General features: G+C 39.8%; 1 protein-coding gene across 4 annotated transcripts in view; it reads right to left on the bottom strand.

The window, feature by feature from the left end:
* LOC141001237 (pleckstrin homology domain-containing family A member 5-like) overlaps nucleotides 1-21865 on the bottom strand; it is an 86512-nt gene that overhangs the window by 21377 nt on the left and 43270 nt on the right. For all 4 annotated transcript variants that reach the window (XM_073472251.1, XM_073472248.1, XM_073472250.1 and 1 more), the window contains exons 4-9: nucleotides 17257-17340; nucleotides 8124-8247; nucleotides 7877-7981; nucleotides 5036-5108; nucleotides 2671-2771; nucleotides 1359-1474 (exon numbers count right to left, since the gene is read on the bottom strand). In XM_073472251.1, the coding sequence (XP_073328352.1) occupies nucleotides 1359-1474; nucleotides 2671-2771; nucleotides 5036-5108; nucleotides 7877-7981; nucleotides 8124-8247; nucleotides 17257-17340 (603 nt within the window). The remainder of the gene's footprint in view (nucleotides 1-1358; nucleotides 1475-2670; nucleotides 2772-5035; nucleotides 5109-7876; nucleotides 7982-8123; nucleotides 8248-17256; nucleotides 17341-21865) is intronic.

Below are 21865 nucleotides of genomic sequence, written 5' to 3'. Positions count from 1 at the left end.
GAATCTTTGCAGCTACATTTGTAAACTCTGTTAATGGGGGCAGCTCTGATATAAAAAAAGTGCAAAGAAAATGGGTGGAGGAGCACAATGTTTCCTCCAGCTGCCAGAGGAGGCCATGCGTGTAAAAGGAAATCAGATATCTCCAATAAAACGCTGCCTCTGCTGGGGCACATCTCAAAGGTGCTGCTCAGACTCTGGTAATCCATTTGCGGCTCCTTTTTGACCCTCTCTAGTAGACCTATCTACAGCTCAGTGGTCCTTAGGGAGGTCTCCTGAGGTAATAGACACCACGACTCCTTGGCCTTAGCAAGACTCAAGGTCACAGCTTCAAAGTTTAGCAAATTCCCCTCAGCAGCATGGCTCACTGGGTTAGCAATAAGAGGGCAGTAGGAGAGGCATTCCTTCAGAGTTTCCACTTGTATCCTTTTAAATAGCCGCACCAGTCACGTAATGTCTTCTCCAGCCTTCTGTGGCTCCACCAGCCCAGTAGAGCACACATTTAGCCCTCTGAAAAGTCTATGTGCATTTAATCAGACTGTCTGTAGGATTGAGGCTACTGAATCTTGTTCTGTTTTTACAATACCCACCAGCTTGAAATATGAAAATATGTGATTGAATTCAATACTGATTAAATAGAAGATGTTGAAACTAGTATAGCCTTTAGTCTAGATGGATATAACAGTGCTATTATTCTATATAGCCTTAAAGCAGCATCACAGAGTCCAATTTAACAACGCATTTCAGTTGATTTCAGGCTCTACTGCTCTGTGTAATTACAAAGCACTTTACCATTACGCCTCTGCTCGCCCATGTAAAAGGAGGGCATTAGACAGGCAGGCTGCCAAATGACAGACATTTACCACAGTTTAAAAAAAGGCAGGAAAAAACCCTATCCTATTGAGTCAGTGATCCTGATCAGCTAGCACAGCTGTACACAACATCCCCTGAACCACCTGTAACATGCAGTCACAGTGCATATATGCCCACATACACATGGCTTGTGTATGTTTCTCTGTAATAAACTTTGATAGTAAAAATAGTAACACAACATTCAAAAGAGTCACCGCTTCTTCAACAAACCCACAGAGCAGAGATGTCAAACACTGGTGCTGAATTGTTGCTTAAGAACTTAACAGGCTTAACAGAGGGATTGAAAAGCACTTGCTTACAGTACAAATGCTGAAAAAGAAAATAAGGGAGGATGAACCAAGGAATGCAAAGTCAATCATACTTGTTTTAAGAACTGTCCTCAATTGCCCTTTTTCTATGTCTTTTTTTCTCCGTTCAAAAGCAAAACAACCCACTGCAATCCCCAAACTTCAAATAAAATGCAGGCTCTCTGTAAAAATATCACAAACCTTTTGACTGGCTCTGCCTGCACAAGTGCAGCTTCTGTCATTACTTTCATCCATGACTCCATCTCTTTGGCTGTGTCAGTGCAAAAATAGTATGTCCGCATGTTGGGATGTGTCGCCTGTTTTGACAATGGACAGGATCAGGGACAGGAAGAGTGACACACAGAGAAAGTAACCTGAAAGAGAAAGAGACAAGGTTCAAGTCAACTGGGATCTTTACACTTAACCGGTTAATAAATGTAGGCTGCTTTATGCAATTATCACTAAAAAAGAAGTATGCAGAACTGGAGAGACACATGTCATATTTCTTAGCAATGGGTGAGCAACCTGAGTTTCATGCATACCACTAGATTAGGGTAGTAAATCTGCCACAATACTGTAGGACTTACCATGCAGTGCATTGTATGGCAGACACATTGCTCCACAGTTGCTCTGTCCGCTTGCAGTGAACCAATTTATTGTTACAGCCAGACGCAGAAAGAGAAAAACAGAATGTTTAGTGAACAACCTCAATATCCTGTTTACCAATCCCTGAAAAACAAAAAACACCCTGTCACCACTCCACCTACTTCAGAATAATCTTGAGAAATAAGCAACTTTTAATGACAGAGCCACATCAACAAGGGACAGGAAAAGTTAAGAATGAAAAATATGCAGTCAAAAAGTCATCCCATTGCTGACTATTAACTGAAGAGGCCAGGCCTTGCTCTCGTGTTTCTCTCTTTAACTCAGCTTTCTCTCTTTCAGCCTGAGACTAAGTTGGAAAAGGAGTGGGCTGTGTGGTTGGAGAGACCTTGAGCAGACTCCCGGGCGTCTGTGTTTGGCTGTACTTGGCAGGTCAACTTTGTTGTCTCTTAGGGTTTATGAAGGACCCACAGTCAAATACTGTACACACCACTGAGATCCCGTTAAATATGCCTGTTGCCCTGAAACTTGGGGTTTCTAAGTCAAGTAAGAGTACTGCAATGCTCTACTTCCCCAGCACAGGCATTTAACTGTTGGCAAGCATTTTCTTTGCCTCAGCAGTGTGCACTTCCAGTTTGCACTGTCAATCAAACATTATTACTAGAACAAAGCTTTGCTAAATCAAAGTAAACCTAGAAGTTGATTTATATGCTAAAGAAAACACTAACTTTCAAACTGCATACCAGTGATCAAAAGTACCGTTTGAGACCTTTGTAGTTTGAGCTCTTACCATCTTATTCTATTAGAGCTTTAAAGTCTAGCAGTGCTTTACTTTTCTACCCTTGAAATGTACTCAACCATAGAATGTGCAGTCTAACAAAGTTTGACAGGAATGAAAACATGCTCTGACCTTGAAGGCATATTTTCTGTTAATGTGATCATCCACAGACAGCATGGATATATGAAAGCTTGGTAGGAGGATGCTGCCAAGTATCCCCTCTTCTTTTTCATCTACAGAGAAAAACCAAACAACAACACAAAACAATGCATTAGAAGCTATTTTTGTCAGTCAACTTCAAGTTTACCATGGTACCACACGAAACTCTGTGGAACACAAAAAAAGGTCAGACAAACCATGTGGATTGCAAGATAAAACTAAAAGGGGAGTGTGTTGGTCAGATCAGCAGAGTCCAATCAGCAGAAAAGATGAGCATTGATTCAATGTCCGATGCAGCTAGGCTGCTCTAATCCTCATTAAGTTCGCAGACAGGGCTCAACATTGACAATGGAGCACTCTCCACAGGGGGGATTAGATTGAGTCCCGAGTTTTAAGCAGAGAATTGCTTAACCTCCTAATTTGATGTAAGCAATCTGTGCTGCTTACCCAAAACAGTGTAGGAAAACAAAATATATCAGGGAGGTCACTGCTGCAGCCCCATATGTGCATTTGCTCTTTCTGCTTGGTGTGTGTGCATGTTTGTGTTGACTGTGGATGTTATGTAAAAGTATGGCTTGGATATGGTTATATTGTGGTGTGACATAAATGTTGTGCTCTCCTGGTTTTAAAGGCTGCATTGAGGTGATTTTCTGAACTTAGCAGACTGTTCTACTTGCTTTATATTTTTTTCTTTACCCTCTTAGTTCTTATGTCCACATACTGATGATTATTTACCAAAATCATTGTTTTAATATTTTGTGAAAGCACCAATGTTGTCCCAATATCGATATCAAGGAATATCATGATATATTAAGGTGAACTGTTTGCCCTGGAGCTGCTGTTCAGGGCCCTGGCACCGATTCTGATGTCTGAAGGATTGATCTAGTTGCCAGTATCAGCTAAACCTGCCGCCCACTAGCCCCACATTTATTAATTCGTCAAGTCTCTGCCTCTCTCTCTCTCGCACGCACGCACATGCACACATACACACACACGTGCACACACACAGAATTCAGCTGATCAGCGCAGGCTAACATTGTGGGAGATCCTGAGCGCACATAATAGTCTGATAACTACAGCAGATAGCAGTTCTGTTTAGTTGAGGGGCAGCACAGTTCATGACCTCTCTGCCCACTCTCTGCTGATGGATGGATTCTCAACATGACCGTCTGGATAAAGCCTTTGGGTCTGCTGCTGTCTGTGGCTTTTGTCAGTCAGTGGGCGGAAAGAAGGCAACAGGACTGGCAGACACTAGAAATAACACAGACTAGATGTCATCCTGATCAGCACAAATGATGACTGTATCCGCATCAAGTAAGCAGGGGGCATTGGGATATGTGGATTTGTGCCAGGAAAGACTTATATTTTCTCTGTCACTGCAGCCTAACAGTAGACCTATTCTACATTTACCATACGGCCTCAATGATTCACAGTATTCATTTCATTTTTTTTTTTAAATAGGAAATCTCTCAAACGTTCTCTGGAAACAGCTGTGTCAATATTTGATATGAACATTAGTCCTGCCGGAGAGAGGCTGAAATGGCCAGTCAACAGCATCTTATAAAACAGATCACATCTAACACATGCAAATATTTTCCTACTATAATAAGGAGAGACAGATTTTAAAAATTGAATGGAAAACTTTTTGAACTGGACTCGGAGTCCCTATCCATGATAAAACATGGCTCAGATTAGGACCGATGATGAATGAGGTGCTATGGTCCATTTAAACAAAATTGCAGATTCAAATTCAGTCAAAATAGACATTTTTATTACTTGTGTATGAAAGTATGGGTTGTCTTTATTGAATTTCAGAACCATATAAATACAACTTCTATTAAAAAGGATGATGGAAGTGATAATGCAAGCGGTCCCTCTAATGTGGAATTAAAAGAGGATCTTTAAATAGCTGCAACTTAAATTTTGTTTCCAGCAACTGAAACAAAGATTTACACAAGTCGCTGTATAAAAACCGCAACATCTCTGGAAACTTGTTTATAACTTCACATTACTATGAAATCTTATTTGCTGCTTTGCTTTCCCATTCAACATTATCAATGCGCCCAAGCTTGCTTAAAGCCTTGCTTGGCTTTGCTTGGGGGGGAAAAATTATCTCTCAAATGGCATATCAGACAACTGGAGAGCCATTTCAATTAATACGTCTCCTCGGTTAGTCCTGACAGGCTGCTTACCACAGGGACTTGGGTCCAGACATATTAACACTCGTCAGAGCACAGCTTGTGGCTCTGAAGGTCATGGCATCACTTTGAAGTACTAATCGAAAACTGCTATTGTTGAAGTCAGTGCTAGACTAATAAAAACATGTTGGTGGACTCACCTCTGTAGTAGAAGAGGCACAGGTCAGACAGCACAAACCACCTCTTCTTCCACAACTTCATCCCTGTACTGTCCTAAAAAGTAACCAGAGGAAGAGGGCACAGTTACTCCACAAATCAGGACGGATGATTTGATCAACAGCGGTGTTGTGACGTGCATGCAATGGTAGGGGGGAGATGGATGTTATCAATAACATCTTTGATCTTTATTTAGATGGCTCACTCCTACTTCCATCATCAGCTCTGGAAAAAACAAGGTGCTTTAATCGTTTTTTACCACATGAACTGCTAGAGTTGCAAACCCAACATAGCATTTTATCTGCCTTAGGTAATCCTTACTGTTGAGCCCTGATTAACTTGATTCCTTTCGTCTAACTGTTTGCTATATGTTCTACTATATGTAGCTTATAGACTGGGTATCAACTTCAAAGGACAGCAGCCAATCAGTCACCAAGTATCACTTTGTCTTTCCCTTGTTTCCTTTTGTGCATGCATTTCTGCATAACCTGGTTCAAAATACATCCTCGATCTTCTTTAAATTTTGAAAGTAAACATGTTTTACTTTGTGCTGCAAAATTTATGACACTCATATTCAAAACTCAAATTTTACATATTCATAACAAATTATTTGGTTCAGGGGAAGCATTTGATTTCTGGTTTGGAATAAAGAAAATAAAGAGTGCGCTCCACTGTGTATATTTTCAAACAAATAAACAGTCTTCACTTTTAAAAGGAAGTATGCTGTTCAACAGGCAACAAAAATAAACCTCCTTTGCTTAAGTTGTTATTTGGTATCGAAGTGCTGTGTTCAAAGGGGGTTTCAGGCTGCTGCTTAAAAAGGATGGAGGGTGAGGAAAAGGGTATTAACTCCCCCGTTTGCTTTATTGGAAAACTTGAGCAAAGTCCTTTATCATGGTTTCTACCAGGAGACAAAAGTAGGGGGGAAGGACCTCAACAACTCTGTCATTATGGTCAAACAGCATGTGGGCTGCAGTTTACTTTAAATGGAAATTCACTTCCATGAACCAGCATGTTTAACACATCAGTACCAAAAAGTCACAATGCCAGATTCTGCTGAGTATGTTCATAATGGAAGCACATGAAAAATCTAACATAAAGATTCAGATTTCTCGTGTGCATTGATTCTGCACCTTCCCTCCATTCAATGAAAGTCTTAACCACTCATTTTACAAGGTGTTCATGAATAAACTTTATCAAAAGTTCTGTCAGATCTCACCCTGTTCGGGCGGGAACAGAAAAACGAGGCTTTCACCATCACATCAATCACTGTGGCATTTTGCTCTCCCATTGGATCAACTGAAGGGCTGCAGCTTTTACTCAGCCAAGGACCTCAATAGCTTCCAGGTTTCAATGAGGCAGGAAAATAAAAGTGCAAATCCAGCTTTTATTCCTTGTAGCAGATTTGTGAGTCTTTTGCTTGATCTACGTCACCCTGATTGAGGTCCCCAAAGAAATAGCAGCTGGCAGCTGTACTAAAGGAAGCCATCATGTGTTCACAAAGCTGCGCCGGGAGGCTGCAATCAAAACTAAATGAGTCTCCCACTTAAGAAGCATGAGAGAGTCCTGTCTGGCCAAGAGCTGCCTCAAGCACCCCCTTTTCACCCTCCTGTAAGTAACCAGGGAGCTGTGATGAGGGATTGGTATTTAAACAGTGCTCGCACTGGATGACTGGCTGAGCAGAAACACTGGACAAAGAAATGCTCAGATCCTGTAAGGCTTCAAAAAGCTGCCTTTGTGCTCATCTTATGCTTGCTGCAAATCGTACAGAGAGAGGGAAACCTTCACCTTGTTCTGTGTGTAACAAGGAGGAAAATTGAATAAAAATAAAAGTTTCCATTCACAAGATGACCTCCTGTGCTAAGCTAAACTCATACACTCATTCTAAATTCTAAATTTATCGAAAAATGACATAACAAACAGAAACAACAATGAAGTTATATGAATATGTGTATAACATACATAACAATTTGCAGATAAGTAAACGAATGAACCTGTCTATTATTTTTGTACCATATTAAGTTATTTCCTGATGCTGTGTGATAAATAGAGCATTGATTAAGCTTTCTATTTGGTTTTTGATATTTTCTTTTTAAAGGACCAGTGTGTAGGATTTAGTGTCATCTAGCAGTGTGGTTGCAGATTGCAACTAAATGATCACCTCTCATCTCGCCCTACCCTATGGTGGCCACTAAAAAGGCAAAAGGCCCTCTCTAGAAGCAGTGTGGTTTGTCCATTCTGGGCTACTGTAGAAACGACATGGAGTCTGCCATCCCTCCGAAGATATAAATGGCTCATTCTAAGGTAACAAAAACAAAACGGTTCTAGTTTCGGGTGATTATACACTAATGAAAACATGAATATTATATTCCGGTCCATAAATTTCCTTAATCCTACACACTGGCACTTTATGCTAATGAAGTAAGGATTTCATTGCTGTGTATGCACTATGAATGGACTAACTTCAGTTTAACAACAGCCTAAAGCCATGCTAGCAGCTCTGTGAAAACTGCACGCCTGTGCCAGATTTCATGGGAGTTTATCCAATAGTTAATACATTAAGTAGGAATTGGTATTTTGTGCGATTTGGCGCCACCAGACACCATTCACCATATTACAAGACACTGTACCATCAAAAATGATATTGAAGCTGCTTTTTTAAGGTAAAAAAGTAGTGGAATTTTGCTTTAATGAGCCATTACAGTCTTAACAGACAGCCCACACCATCCATACAGCTACGGCGTTAGCATGGCTAAAAATTATGCCAAGTTATCCATTCTGATTCTGCACATTATATGTTTTGTCGGTCATATAATTTTACTCACCTGTTTATAAAGCCAGTTTCTTTTGATTACCGGGGCACTGGGATTCCTCCTGATGGAGTTGGATCTCTTCCCAAAGTTATGAATTTTTTTGGAAGGTCTTGAGGGCTAGAAATACAGTAGAAATGAGTAAACAGCAAAGTGAGCTCAATCCACTAAAAAACAAACCTTTTTCTAGACTTCTTCTCAAATTCTTCAAGGCATTAAAATATGACATGCTGATAATCCTTTCTTCAAGTGTGTCACTCACTCTTCCTGCTGGGCTGCTGCTGGGGTTTGCAGCATAGTCCGAGCTGCCTGTGTAGTTAGAGGCCTCACTCATGGTGCTTAGCGGCCGGTCCTTCTTCTCATTCGTCGGCACTTTGGGGGCAGATCTAAACAAATGACACAGAGCATATATGCAGATCACCAGTCAGAAATATAGAGATCCGGTTTATGTCCAATGGCCTCAATAAATAAGGAGAAAAATAGGAGGAAGCAGACTTTATTGTCCGTTCCCTGAGCATTCGTCTGAAGTTCAAACTCTCTCTATAATGAGATCTCAACATGGGCCTATGAATCAAGCCAATTACTCCCACTATGTCACTGCAGATACATTTCCAGTCCTCTCACAGTTTTAAATGGTCTGTAGATGTCTGCCTGGCATACTAAATTGCAGCAGGGAATCAGGTCAGGATCCCTCTAAAAACAGTTTTCAAAAGAAAAAGTTTAAACTGAAGTTCAATACATTTGCCATAGGATAGAACACCTTGCAAAATAAGTTGTTTCTGGCCCATGGACATGTCCTACATTCTTTAGGAAGGGAACAACGTTGTGGTCTAGAGAAAAAAAGACAGGAAAACCAGAGTAGAGCAGAAATACTGCAGCAGTGAAACAAGTGTATTCTCCCTGATGTCCCAGTTTCAGGTCACAAAATAAGGACAGAAAACTGCCAACCCTGCACTGCAACTTCCCCCATCTAACATGCCCATTTGATCAATGATCTAACATTCATAGATGTCAGATTATATGGTGCATGGCTCAGCATTAAAGAGGCACTTTTGATAGTCAGTCCATTAATTCTGTATCCATTTTATCTATTCCCCCCTTAATCAATCTTTCAATCTGTCCATCTGTAAGACATGAAGGCAAGACTATTAACACTTCAAAAAAGGAAACTAATTTTCAAAACAGTTTAACAGTTAAGACTCCATGCTGTTAAACTCAAGGTGCACAAACACGAAAAGGGATCACAAGGGATAACATCAGCTCGGCTCACAACAGCAGGCAACACACACAGGATTTTCATTCCGGTGCAGATACTGATACGACCTGCAGACCCTTCAAAACAATGACAAGACAAAACAACGACAATCACAGACTGATCTTGTCTTACCTGTATTTAGAGGAGTAATTACATGCTTTGTTAAAAGGAACATCTCACTTTTACGTACTTGAGGTCTTATAAATGCAAGTTCAATAAGAGATTTTCTCACATGAAAGAGATTTTTACTTATTATTAGAGTTCACTTCACTGGCTGTCTTAATTGACTATATATAATATATAAGCCGGTGACACATCCCCGGAGACACCATCAAGCAATTCATTGGGTCGGCAAGTGGGTGACTAATGCTCTCTCGAGCTGAAAGCACACAGTTTTCAAGTCTGAAATAGCTGCTTGTGCAGAGTGATGAGTGGCCAGTGAGATTTGCCTTCTTCTCCATCTAATGAGCCCACTCCGAAAAATGAAGCTGCGAGGAGGTTCAGCACTTCCAATAACGGGCGAAATCCTGAGTGAACCATAATCAATGGTGTGTCAACATGCCAGCAAGACACAAAGCTTGGGAGGCGTGGAGAAAGTGGACTGGCTTTGTTCTTAAAAAATTGCTCTATTTGGCCAACAGACCATTTCCAGGCTCTAACCTGCAGTGTGTTTGTGTGGGTTGAGGCTGTGGTGAAATTACTTTTTGGCCTGATAATAAATCAGCATGTAGTGAAATCGAAAAGTAGTGAGTGCTAATACAAAGTAGTTGTTAATACTGAATTAATACAAAACAAACAAAGCCTTGATGATGTGAATTAGAGCTGATACAACTAGTCGATTAATTGATGAGTCAATCGGAGGAAAATTAACTGCCAACTATTTTGACAATTGACTTTCAAACAAAAATGTCACAGATTTTTGTTTTTGGGTGTTTGGACTGTTGATTTGACAGAAAAAACAACTTTGACATCACATTGAGTTGCAGCATATCAATTGACAATGACAAGTATTATTAGTTGATGCCCTGATGAGAATGTATAAGACATTTCTTCATTGCAAACCATTCCCAATCCGGGCCTCTCCAGTATTTATTTCTTAAACACAATGCACACATGCAATGGAGACCGCCAAATGCTTCAGGGTTAGATTTCAAAATGACACTTTGGTCGAACTGGTTTCCTCTGAGTTGAAATTCCACATGGATTGTGTCACTGTTCCTATCAACAACATGCTGCGTCTGTCTGCTTTAAATTACTATTGTTTAGGATGGTGCCAGCTCACTGCGGATATGACTACCATGTACAGTACAGACACAGTAATAGTTGTAGCAAAATACCAGAGCTAAACAACAACAATCTTTGTATGCAACACAGCTCTTTGCCAGCAGAAAAGTCAATAAATCTCAAATCAAATCATGAAAGGGCCATTAGGTAGTCAATCCTCCAAAATAATTCAAATAATTAACACATCTACCTGCGAAGCCAGGATAAGAAAATGTAATTTGGTAAAATGTTGACTCAGTTATAGTTTAGTTTAGGTACAAATGATACAGTGCAGGTTTACCAAGCATGCATGCTTTTTAAATGCAGTGCCATCTAACTGCAAAGAAACAATATGGACAGGTTGCATCACAGCAAGAGAAAACACACAGTCAGGCAGACAAGCGCACTTAATGTGAAACCCGGGTGGCTCCAACGTAACTTATATGCTTTTGGTCTGCAAAAGAGATGAAGAACATGCCAACTACACACTTCGAGGCCCACAGATCAAACTCAGGACCTCCTCACTGTGAGATGAAAGTGCAATCCACACTGCTGCCTCAGGAAAGAAGACTGCAACCAGTCTTACAGCGAATGGCTTTAGGCTACATAAGTGGTTCTGAAGATTTACACTGCATTGTCTTAGTTTTATAATAAAATCTCTTTTTCAATGTTATATTGTATATTACAACTACTGTTTTATCATATGTTCACAATTTGATTCCAACCAAGGAAAGGTTAACAATAGGGCTGCAGGATATGGTAAAACTACTATTACCGCCTTGCAGTTGTATGCCTCCACGCAGCAGTCAACTTTACTATTCCTGAATAATGGCCAAAACGTTATTTGCATTTGTTAACAAGTAAATAAAAAAAAAAAAACCCTCATATTGCCTTGAGAGCTACAAGGTACCACTAGAATAAAATCATTCCACAAATTAGGACTAACCAACATGTATTAAAGTGCCACATCACTGTCTGCTCCTGCATGGATTTCTGTGTGCCTGGGTCTGTGTGTGCAGAAAGAGTGATGAGGGATTATACTGCCAGTGAAGCTTGGCTCTCTAAGCACACTGGGGGGAAACACTGAACGGAGTGGCTGAGGGTGCATTTTAAAATGACCACACAGCATTTCTAAAGAAATAAGGGTGCTTTCAAACACTTTTGTTTGCTGGTGAACCTGACCTTTATCTATTTTTGACGAACAAAAGATTAGAAGACAAGGCAAGCATACACAGACCAAGATATCAGTGTGTACATTCATCACACAGTCCACAGATGCAACGTAGCACAGAGCTGGGTGATAAACTAAAAATGTACAGACAACAATACAACATATCAAGCTAATCTGCTTGACACTATGCTCTATTGAAGTGTGATGATTTCAAGAGTTGCCCCCTCAAAACACTACAACAATAAGTCAAATCCTCACATTTGCTCTAAATTAGGTTCTATTTGTAATAGGGGTGTCACAATTTTGTGATTTTGAATCAAAAATCAATCGGAATGAACTTTCCATTTCAATCATCAAACTCAAAGGCATTATTGTGGGACATGTTTCAGAGATCCTTTATCGATTCTTTTGAGAAGAGGTTTTACTCTGGATAGGTTTGAGAAACCAAACTTTGTGACAAACTGAATTTCTATCTGTTGTTATTTCTTGTTGAATCACTGAAGGCCGGCCTGTTTTTTATTGAACTCTGGACAATTTGTCTTTGGTGAATATCATTTGAACTTGCCCAACTCTAACCTGGAAAAAGCCACAAGGATAAAGTCAAACTGTTGTTGTAAAGTACCCTTATTTTTATAAAGAAACATTACACCTGAAAATGACAGTTATCAGGCCATAAAAACAATGATCTGTTGATCTTTACAAATCCAAATGCATTCGTCTAACAATCGAATCATGTCTTTGAAAGTAAAAGTGACATCAAATCATGGATTTGGACAATCGTGACACCTCTAATTTCCACTATTATATTGTATCATATATATTTTCATTAATATTTATAATAATGTTATTAAATGTACTGTCAGTTTATTGGTGTCAAGTAAAAATGTATATTATATATACATATATATATATTCTCATGACATTGATTTTTGGTCATATCACCCAGCTCTAGCATAGCAAAGGAACAGAGTCAGGACTCTTACCTGCGTACATGTAGTCTGTACATCCATAAGGGACAGAGCATGAAGGGGTGTTCACAAAGTCAAGGTTTTTTACAGTTTGTCTAAACAAACTGATTAGATAACTGAGGTCTGCGTCACAAAGTACACCCTGTAACCAAACATGAGTGCAGATTTAATGCTTCCTAAGAAATCAGTAAACCGCTAACACAGTGGACTGAATGGCAGTGACAAAATATTTGTCCAGAGGCTCAGTTTTAATCAAAGATGTAGAGCTTGACCTTCAGTTTAGGAAAAGTGAGTAATGATCTCCCTGCAGTTAGTTGATCAGGAAGGTTTAGAGGAACACAACAAATGGTTCAGACAGTGAAGTACGTAAAGTGCACCTTACAGGACATTGGAATGCATAACAGGTCATCAGACAAAACACCCACAGTGTGTTGGTAGTGTGCAACAACAAGGATTATTAACAGACAGACACGTTCAAGTGTTTTACATATCAAACAAATGTGGAGAACACACAGTTATCCATTTTTACCTACGAGTAGATTACCTGCTAAACGCTGGGTGACACAATTTTCCACAATTCACACTACAAAACAGAGGAAAGACACATTTGTTCAGAATGAAATCTCAAATGTTCTGACAAATGAGAGGTTTGAGGTGAAGACAAGCTGCACATAGGCGGTATATAGTGTTTTTATGTAGTGAATCTATCAATTTAACCTTATCTTAGACAGTCCAAACCCTGAAAGCTATTATTCCACTTCTGATAAACTTGAATAGAGGCTACTGAAAAAGATTTACACCCTGACTTTATTCATTTATTGTGGTGGTGTGGAGTGGAAGTTTAACTACGGATTGTTTCACATTAAGAAAATTTAATGGAATACTTCTTGTTTCACTTTACAAAGCACGGGCTCTTGCTTGTAGTGGTCAGCGCTGATGAGTATATGCATCATCCCAACCCTGGATTTAGGAGTGGGTGATAAAATCAGTATGTGTAATTTTTACTAGCCGCGACAGCATCTGCTGGTAACGTTTAAACCTTCACCGTCCATGTGTGTGCGCACGTGTGTAGCGCAACCACAGAAGCAGTTTTGAGTACTTGGCATGAATTGCATGCCAGGTGTTTATATTCGTCTGTGGACAGATTTTGTCAACGTAATACCATTACAACCATGCAAGACGCAGTCATGAAACTTTACAGGTGTACAGTTGAGATAAAAATGAAGGCTGAATGTGAAGATGGGTGTGGTCCAACTCCAGTGTATTGAGTACTTATAGGTCACAATGTTGAACGATGAACATGTTGACTGTAGTATACTGTATTACAAGTTTCTGGGATATTGTGTACAAAAAGCAATCTTGCAAATTAAATACCTTATGGGAAGAGATATTTTGTCACATAAATACACAAACACCAAACATTAACATTGCCTTTAAAGGCTTAATACATCCAGTGATATTAAATGGCATACCATTATATGATCTGCATGGTAAATTCATTTATCATATAGTGTTGTATCACCCAACCCAGTGGTCAGTTCATGTTGGTAAACATGTTTTGCACATGAGTTATACAAAATGCTTCCTGTCAGCTCAAACATGATCATGTGGAATGCTAAAAATAGGCACACATGTACAGTAATGACAGCAGAGTGCTCAGGTTGACATTCGCTGAGGTGGGTCTGAGCCATGACTTGTGCTGTAACTTACATCACAGCATAGCTTTTGCGTTCAAGTCTGAGTGACAGTGTATATCCATTTGTATATGCCATTTTACAATCCATAAACAATGTTAAAGCAGGTTAGTAAAAGCTTAAATTTGTTGCTTAATAAAAAACACTGTGTTCTTGCCACGCATTTATCCATCTGTGGGTTGCGCACCAACTCCACTTTCACAAACTTGAACTGTCAGACTGAACCTTGAAGTGGAGCCTACGATAACTGTGACATTTGCAACAAGGCCCAGGCACTGATTCACCTGCTCTAGTTGTGTTCATGGTCAAAGGACTTGTGTTTATCTGCATCAAAAACTTGAAGCATGTGAAGAAGACTGACTCAACATTCTTACTATTCAATGGTAATGCTCACCAACACTGTATGGTACAGCTACATTATATCTGCCTGTCTTTTAGCCTGTTATATGTTGCCTCTTCACTGGAGGCTGGCCCACCCTCTCATGACCACAAAATTCATCACAGTTGTGTAAATAAGTTTCACACATCATGGAAGATCTTTGTTTCTTTCCTTGGATACAACTGCAGTCTCAGAGGAGAAAAGACTCTTTGTCTATTCACTATCTAAACTATCTAATACTCTAATATTTCCTTTTTAGCTTGTTTGTTTCTATATGTGCCTTAGGGTGGGTTGAGTTTATGTTCTTTTTTTTATTATGCGAGACTAATGCAAAAACTTACAATGCCAAATTTAAACTAAATTTTGTGTTTTGGATTTACTTAAAGTGCAGAGCAGATTAGGCAGTGATTTTCAGCCTGGCCTCTTTATCCCTGTGGCAGCTTAAATCCGTCTTTGCCTTTTATTACTTGTCCAGGGTGAAGATTTTCCCCCTTATTACTTTTGCTCAAACAGAGCCAACTGTTGGATGAAATGCACTGTAATAAACTTAAAAATAACAATGGGTCAAGCAGTTCACTTTGATGTCACCTTACCAGTGTTGACCTCTAGTACATCTGATATAGATTCAATTTGCAGATTATCTTAAAACGATAAAGTAATAATTGCTAAATCAGATATCATCTTACAGGGGCATGTTGCGCCTCTCAGCGCGAAAAACAGCAGAGATGTGAGAGTAACACAGTGAGGGGAGGAATGTGTCAAGAGAGTGCAGCATGACCGTTCTGGCACAACAAGCTTCTTCACAACCATTTTCTGATTATTCCATCTCTGCTGAACAAAACACAGCTCATAAGAGGCTAAATTAAAACCAGCATTTTAATTTCTAAGCCACATTTTGAGCAAAAGATGAAACTGGTGCCAATGATCGGCCATCAGGGAATTCATCCTCCACTAGTTATTGGACTTTGGCCATTTTCCCCCACATGGGAGTGAAATTTCATGTCTTGAAGCAGAACCTATTTCAATTAGTGTTCATTGCTCAATAAAATAATTGACACCAGTTGTGATGACATGTCTTTATGGAGAATCTGCTATGACAGGGGTTTTCTGAGGGGAGTGAGAAACTGAGTGGAGCTGAAACATGTCGAGCAGCATTAAGCTAAGAAGGCTCGGGTGGAAGATGAAAGTTGAGGCTAGTGTCATGGTGTGGGCTGTGAAGCAAACAGTCTAGTACATGTATATTTAGGACACTTTCAGATTGGGACAGGGACGGAAAAGTGAGAATCTGTGGAGGAGGGCAAAGTTATAAATCAGCATCTGCCCTTGTTTTTCTGTGTTGGACATTCTGCGAACCTCTGGACAGAGTGCCTGACTTTGTTCACACCTCACTAATACTGTTTTTACACCGATATTAGCGCGTATATGCAGGTAAATAGGCAACTGACTTGAGATAGTCTTTCTGTTTATTTTTCTGGTGTGTCACATTTGACGTCATGAAAACAGGGAACAGTAGAAAGCAGCAGATCATACGCCTCAGCAGACTTCATCCAGAAAACATTTAAACTTGAAAGGAAGGAAGTAGCAAAGGAGTGAGTCATCTTGCTTCTTTGGAGGCCAGTGACAATGTTACGGTGGTTAATTTTTTATATCTTTTACTTCAGTCTGTCTTTCAAACGCAACATTAAATGAACAGTGTTAGAACACTACTTGAACAGAGACCGATGGAAAAGTATTTACACTCCAATGCCCTGAACTTCAACGGGCATCATAGCATCACGCTGGAAAAGGGGTGAAAATTAGCGCGTCCATCCAAGTGTCACGTTATCGTCACAGTCAATCAGAGCTGGAGCTGATAAACGCAGAGTCATTTGAACTGTAAACAAATGACATTTGCACCCTTTCCCTTTGAAGACAAAAGCTAAATGTTAGTGGGTGGTGATGGGTTTTCGTTCAGAGTGAAAGGGGTATATGAGCAGCCCATGCGCAGGGTTAGATGTCAAAGGCAGGTTAAACTGAAAATGGGAGTACTGATGATTCCTAGGGTGGAGAGAAACTGACTAAGTTTAGTCTGACAGATTCATAGAATCATTCTCCTTGAAGTGAAAGTTCAAGATGAGTGGCCTCTCATCCAGTCATGTGGGCAGACATGTGATGACTGTTGTGCTGAAAGCAGTGTGGATGATCACATGGACGTAACATTGTTGGGGGACATATCCCTGGACTTATGACAACTGAAAAGGCCATGACCTTTTGTCCAGGTCAAAAAGAGGAACGAGCTGTGAATCACTGCATTCCTATTGGCTGATGTATCAATGATACAATGGCCTTTTTCTTATAATTACCCTGCTTTGGCACTTGTAGAAAACAGCAGCCCAATCATGCAGTTAATAAACTCCCTTTTTGAGTTTCTAAGAAGTATCAAAAAAAGGGACATTTCCATATGGACAGTTTGTTCTTATTTCTAAGGAATTTATTTATGAAGATAGATAACTGAGGAAGCACTGAATAGTAACGGCTCTGAATTGAAAGGGCAGTGCTACAAATAGAGGGTGGTAAGGCGCAGACTTGTGCAATGTTGCCTACACATCAGGGGTTGCAACATCATACTGTAGAGCTCAAAAATGCTATCCAGTGGCATTCTTAAAGCAAAAAACAAGAGACTTACTGTTCGTTGACGACAAAGATGCAGTTGTCTTGGGAGGGTAAGCTTGAGACAGGATGCTTGCAGGTCACCTTCCGCTCATTGTGACTATTGAGAATAGGGAGAGGGGAAAAGGGAAAGAATAGAGTGATCAATGTTAGAAAACACAGCAGACACATGTCAGTAGTAGTAAGCCCATCAATCATTCTTGATCTATTTTTAAAAAGTGGTTAATGGATATGCTTATTGCCCTAAAATCCCAAACAGATTTTCAAAAACTTCCATCTGCAAAACATGAGAGCAGCTGAGTCAGAGTTTGTATTAGCTGGGTAAAAATGGGAACATTGAGTGGAGACAGAACAGATTAGGGATGAGTGTATACGATACATTTCATTATCATGAAATGAGACTATATATCGGATTATTTTGGATGTTGTTATATGGTGATATGTAAGTGTTGTCTTGTTCCTGGTTTTAAAGGCTGTATTACAGTAAAGCTGTAATTTTCCAAACTTACCAGACTGTTCTTCTTGTTTTAATTCTTGCCTTTACCCACTCAGTCATCCACATTACAAACTATTATTGATCAGATATCTAATTGTGTTAATATTATGTGAAAGTATCAATCGTCATCCCTACAATATTGTTGCAATATCAATATCAAAGTAGGACCTATTTGGTGAAAAAAATTGTGATATTAGATTTTCTCGCCCAGTCCTAACATTTACAAGTACTTTTGAGCAGATTTCAAAATATGTCATGTATCACGTTATGACCTAAAAAAAAATATAGTGATACAAGGCCATACCGCCCAGCCCTAAGACAGATACACAGTTTTGAAATAATATTAGAAAGCTGTGCCAAGGGAGGAATTCATTAATTAAAAACTGGCCAAATCGAGATTATATTGGGTCGGTGTGACACCAGAGAACTCATAGCGCACCAAAATCCAGACAAAAACAAATAGATGCAGCTTGCGGGGAAAACAACAGCGTAAGTGAATAGACAAAGTAGAGTATGAGGGCATAAACAGGGAGATGCTACAAAAGGTCCACAGCAAAATAAAAATATCTCTTTTGTTTTCAGACAAGAGCACCACGGCTTGAGCTTTCACAACAAGAGGAGAAAAGAGCGATTTAGACAGATTAATGTGTGCTGAACTTTAAAATCATTAAAAGCCCATTTCACTTTTTACAAATCATTAAAATGACCAGAATGTCCAGGCTCCAGCAGGTCTTTGTGCCATCCTACACTCTGCATGTAATGAGAGATGCAGAAGATGCCGCCCACTCATCCTGTTGGCCATTATAGCGGCCCACAGTCACTTCCACCTCATAATGTGATTAGAACACACCAGGACCACACAGTCTTTAGATGGGAGGAGTCCAGCAACTGGTTCATTTACAACAGCTTTCCAGTAAGGCAGAGCATGGTCAGTGTTGTGTGATGGCCTGAGGGTGGAAGGCCCAGTAAACTTAAATTAAGCTTGTAATTCATTCTCACTGTTGCTAGAAAATCCTAAATCAAGTTTTTGCTTTAGCAGTTTCACTGGAATAATGACTAGACTGCTATATTAATCCAAGATCCAGATCAAGTTCATCAGCTTCCTATCATATGTACTACAATTTAGAGAGGGAAAATCAATAGTTATTTGATTGTACTGTCAGTGAGTAACAGCTATGGGAAGTTCAGTAACTGTACAAAGTATATTGGGAATACATTAGTCAAATATATTGACAGCAGGAGAGATTAAACAGGACAGATAATGTGAGTCAAGGAAAGAGCGGCTGTATCAGTCTTCAAAGCTACTACTGGCTATATGTGCTTGACAATTATTCTAGATTTCAACTCAGCCAGAATGCACTATAAACAGAAAAGAGTCAAGCTACAGCACAAAAATAACAGTTTTTAAACATGGGGTACTCGTGTGCTCAAAAGAGCAAATACCAAGGATGAAATAGGGGGTTTAGTTTCAGTTTAGCCTGGAGAGCAACAGTCTCCACAGCTCTGGTCTATAATTACTGGAGGCACTGTTGGCAGCAGAGCACTTTGTGCGGTCTTGGGGCAGACCAACGGCACCATTTTTCTTTGGTATCCCTTCACACATGTCTATACTGTTCTGCACATAGGTTGGCTACAGATTTAAGAGGAAGGAAGAAAGTATTCTAATATTCATGTGCAAAGAAGTGCGATGAAAGAATGATGTTACTTGGAAATGTGGACAAATGAGACTTAATAATAATTCCAAACTATCCAATACTTGAGAGACTTTTAGCTTTGATACTCATGATTCCTTTGCAAGGAGTGACTTAATGCATGCACCACACGTTTTCTTTCATGTGGTAATTTGGCCATGACTAAAAGGAAAAGAGGTTTAAATAGATGGGTGAATTTTGCCGACCCATTACTATGCAATGCATGCCTAACTATTCTAGGAAAGCGTTTGATACCTTCTAGGATTTTTCAAGGAAACAATCATCTCATTTAAGAAAATCCCTCCACTGTATCCACTTCTGTGTGTGTATAATCTCCTATCGAGAGACAAGATGAAGCACCACCCACTTTAACCCCACATGTTTACACTGTCATTACTGCAATACATTGGAGGAATGTATTACTGTGTTCCCTGGTGTGGAAGTTTGTATTCACACTAAAGCAGGTAACTTCCCAACTGGGAATCACCACCCAGCTCTAGGCAGTTTTCAGCCTGTTTCAGCTCACTGTTGTGCTTGTGGTTAAGTACCAAAAGGCTCTAATAGAGAGGAGAGTAAATATGTACTCTCCTCTCAGCACACTAGCTAATATAAGATGATTGTACAGTTTTTGCCGAATGAAAAATGGCTAAAAACAGCTAAAGAAAATAAGTCAAACACCTACTCAACAAAAGAGACCAACATTTTTCAGATATAGGGAGACCAAACTAATGCCATACAAGGCAACTTAAAAGCTAATTTGCATTCAGCAGGGCTCCGATATGATACCAACCCTCTGTTTCTGTTGTTGTAAATTAGACAAGTGATTGCTGAAATATAAGACAAAAGAACTTGGCAATGGCCCAAAACCACCCTGATTAAAAGACAACCCCCATCAGCAACACCTGTTCATCAAGAATTTTTGACGAGGCACTGAGTCAAAGAAGATAATTCAATAAATCTGCTCATGTACCCTACTTCTTTGGGAGCACAAAACTTTAGAAATCTACTTTCTGGAGTGCTGTATTACATGGCTAATTGATATTTGTTTGATGACTCTGCCTCATTAATCACGATCATGAATCTTGATTAGCTCATCCTGCCCACTGTCCTCCCTGCAGAGAGGACAGACATACTGCAAAGATTAATTCCCCTGTTAAAAACTAATAAAATGTCACATAAAAATAATTTTAAATCATGAACAACAAAGCCAGTTTTATCTGTTAGCAAGCTACACACAGTTGAACTTAAAATAAAAGCATATAAATCATATTGGCAAATAAAAGTGTTCAAAGCTATTAGTTAAAATATCACCGTCAAATCAAGCTGACCAAGGTCCTGAGGGTTACATCTATAAAACTGAGGAGGCCCTCCTGATGTTAAAAAACATCTTGCAGATGTGTTGACTGACACGTGTGCGAGGTCAGAGTTTTTAAGAGGGGGGCGTGTGACATCAAAGAGTCACTCTGCCTATATGGACGGAAGCTATTTGAGAAGGTCCTAAACATTCCCAACATGATCCATGTGGCACTGGAGGACAGCGAGTCCTCAAACCTCACTGGAAAACATGGGGGCTATGAAGAAACATGATGTCTGCTGCGGTTGTGTGTAGGCAAAAATAGGTTGGATGACTAACAGCAATACACAATTTACTGTTAAGCAGAAAAATCCTTTTGGAAAACCTATAAAAGAAGTCCCTGACAATCAACGGTTGTCTCCTTTGAACTCTCTTTAAGCTATTTTGCTATCCTTCTCAAAATTACACAGCAGTGATGTTGTGCATTCCACTGTGACAGGCTTGAACGCAAAAAAAAGGATAAAGGCATCCCACATTGCAGATCTGTTTAATATTCAAAGTCAACTCTATTGCCTACACATGGCATCCTTAGCCGATTGCAAATATGACAGGATCACATTGCAAAACAATTATTGACAGAATATGTGGGTCGGCTGCCTTGTCTCAAACAACATAAGGGCCCTCTGAAAACACTGGATGATAATGTAATAAAAGTTGATGACAGCAGCCATCGTAAAATCAACATCAACTGATGCTGCACAGCTACCAGCTCAAAATCAAGTCCTTTTTGAGTAAATATGTTTTATGAAAAATCTCGGCCGACTAATCTTAGCTCACAGCACCATTTAAAATGGTCACACATGCTCTGGAGGATGTGGTCTGTGGTCACTACAGTCAAGATCAAGTTAGCATAAAATCATGGGGCTGCACAGAAAGGAGAGCATATGGTAGCATTTTTGCCTCAGTAGAGGGCAAAAACATGTTATGCTCTTCATTTACGTTTAGGATTTGTTCTTATTTTTTAAGAGGGAGATGTTAGTTTATTGGGCGGGCCTGGGTGAAGGGCACAGGAGGTTCCTTGCCTCTTGACCTCAGATGCACAGAAGTGGGGATCTACTGTAGGAGCGGCTGTAAGAGCTGACCA

Source organism: Pagrus major, chromosome 8, assembly GCF_040436345.1.
Source record: "Pagrus major chromosome 8, Pma_NU_1.0".
Lineage (NCBI taxonomy): Eukaryota > Metazoa > Chordata > Actinopteri > Spariformes > Sparidae > Pagrus > Pagrus major.
Note: the sequence above shows the minus strand (reverse complement) of the source record. Positions and strands in the feature narration are given on the sequence as shown.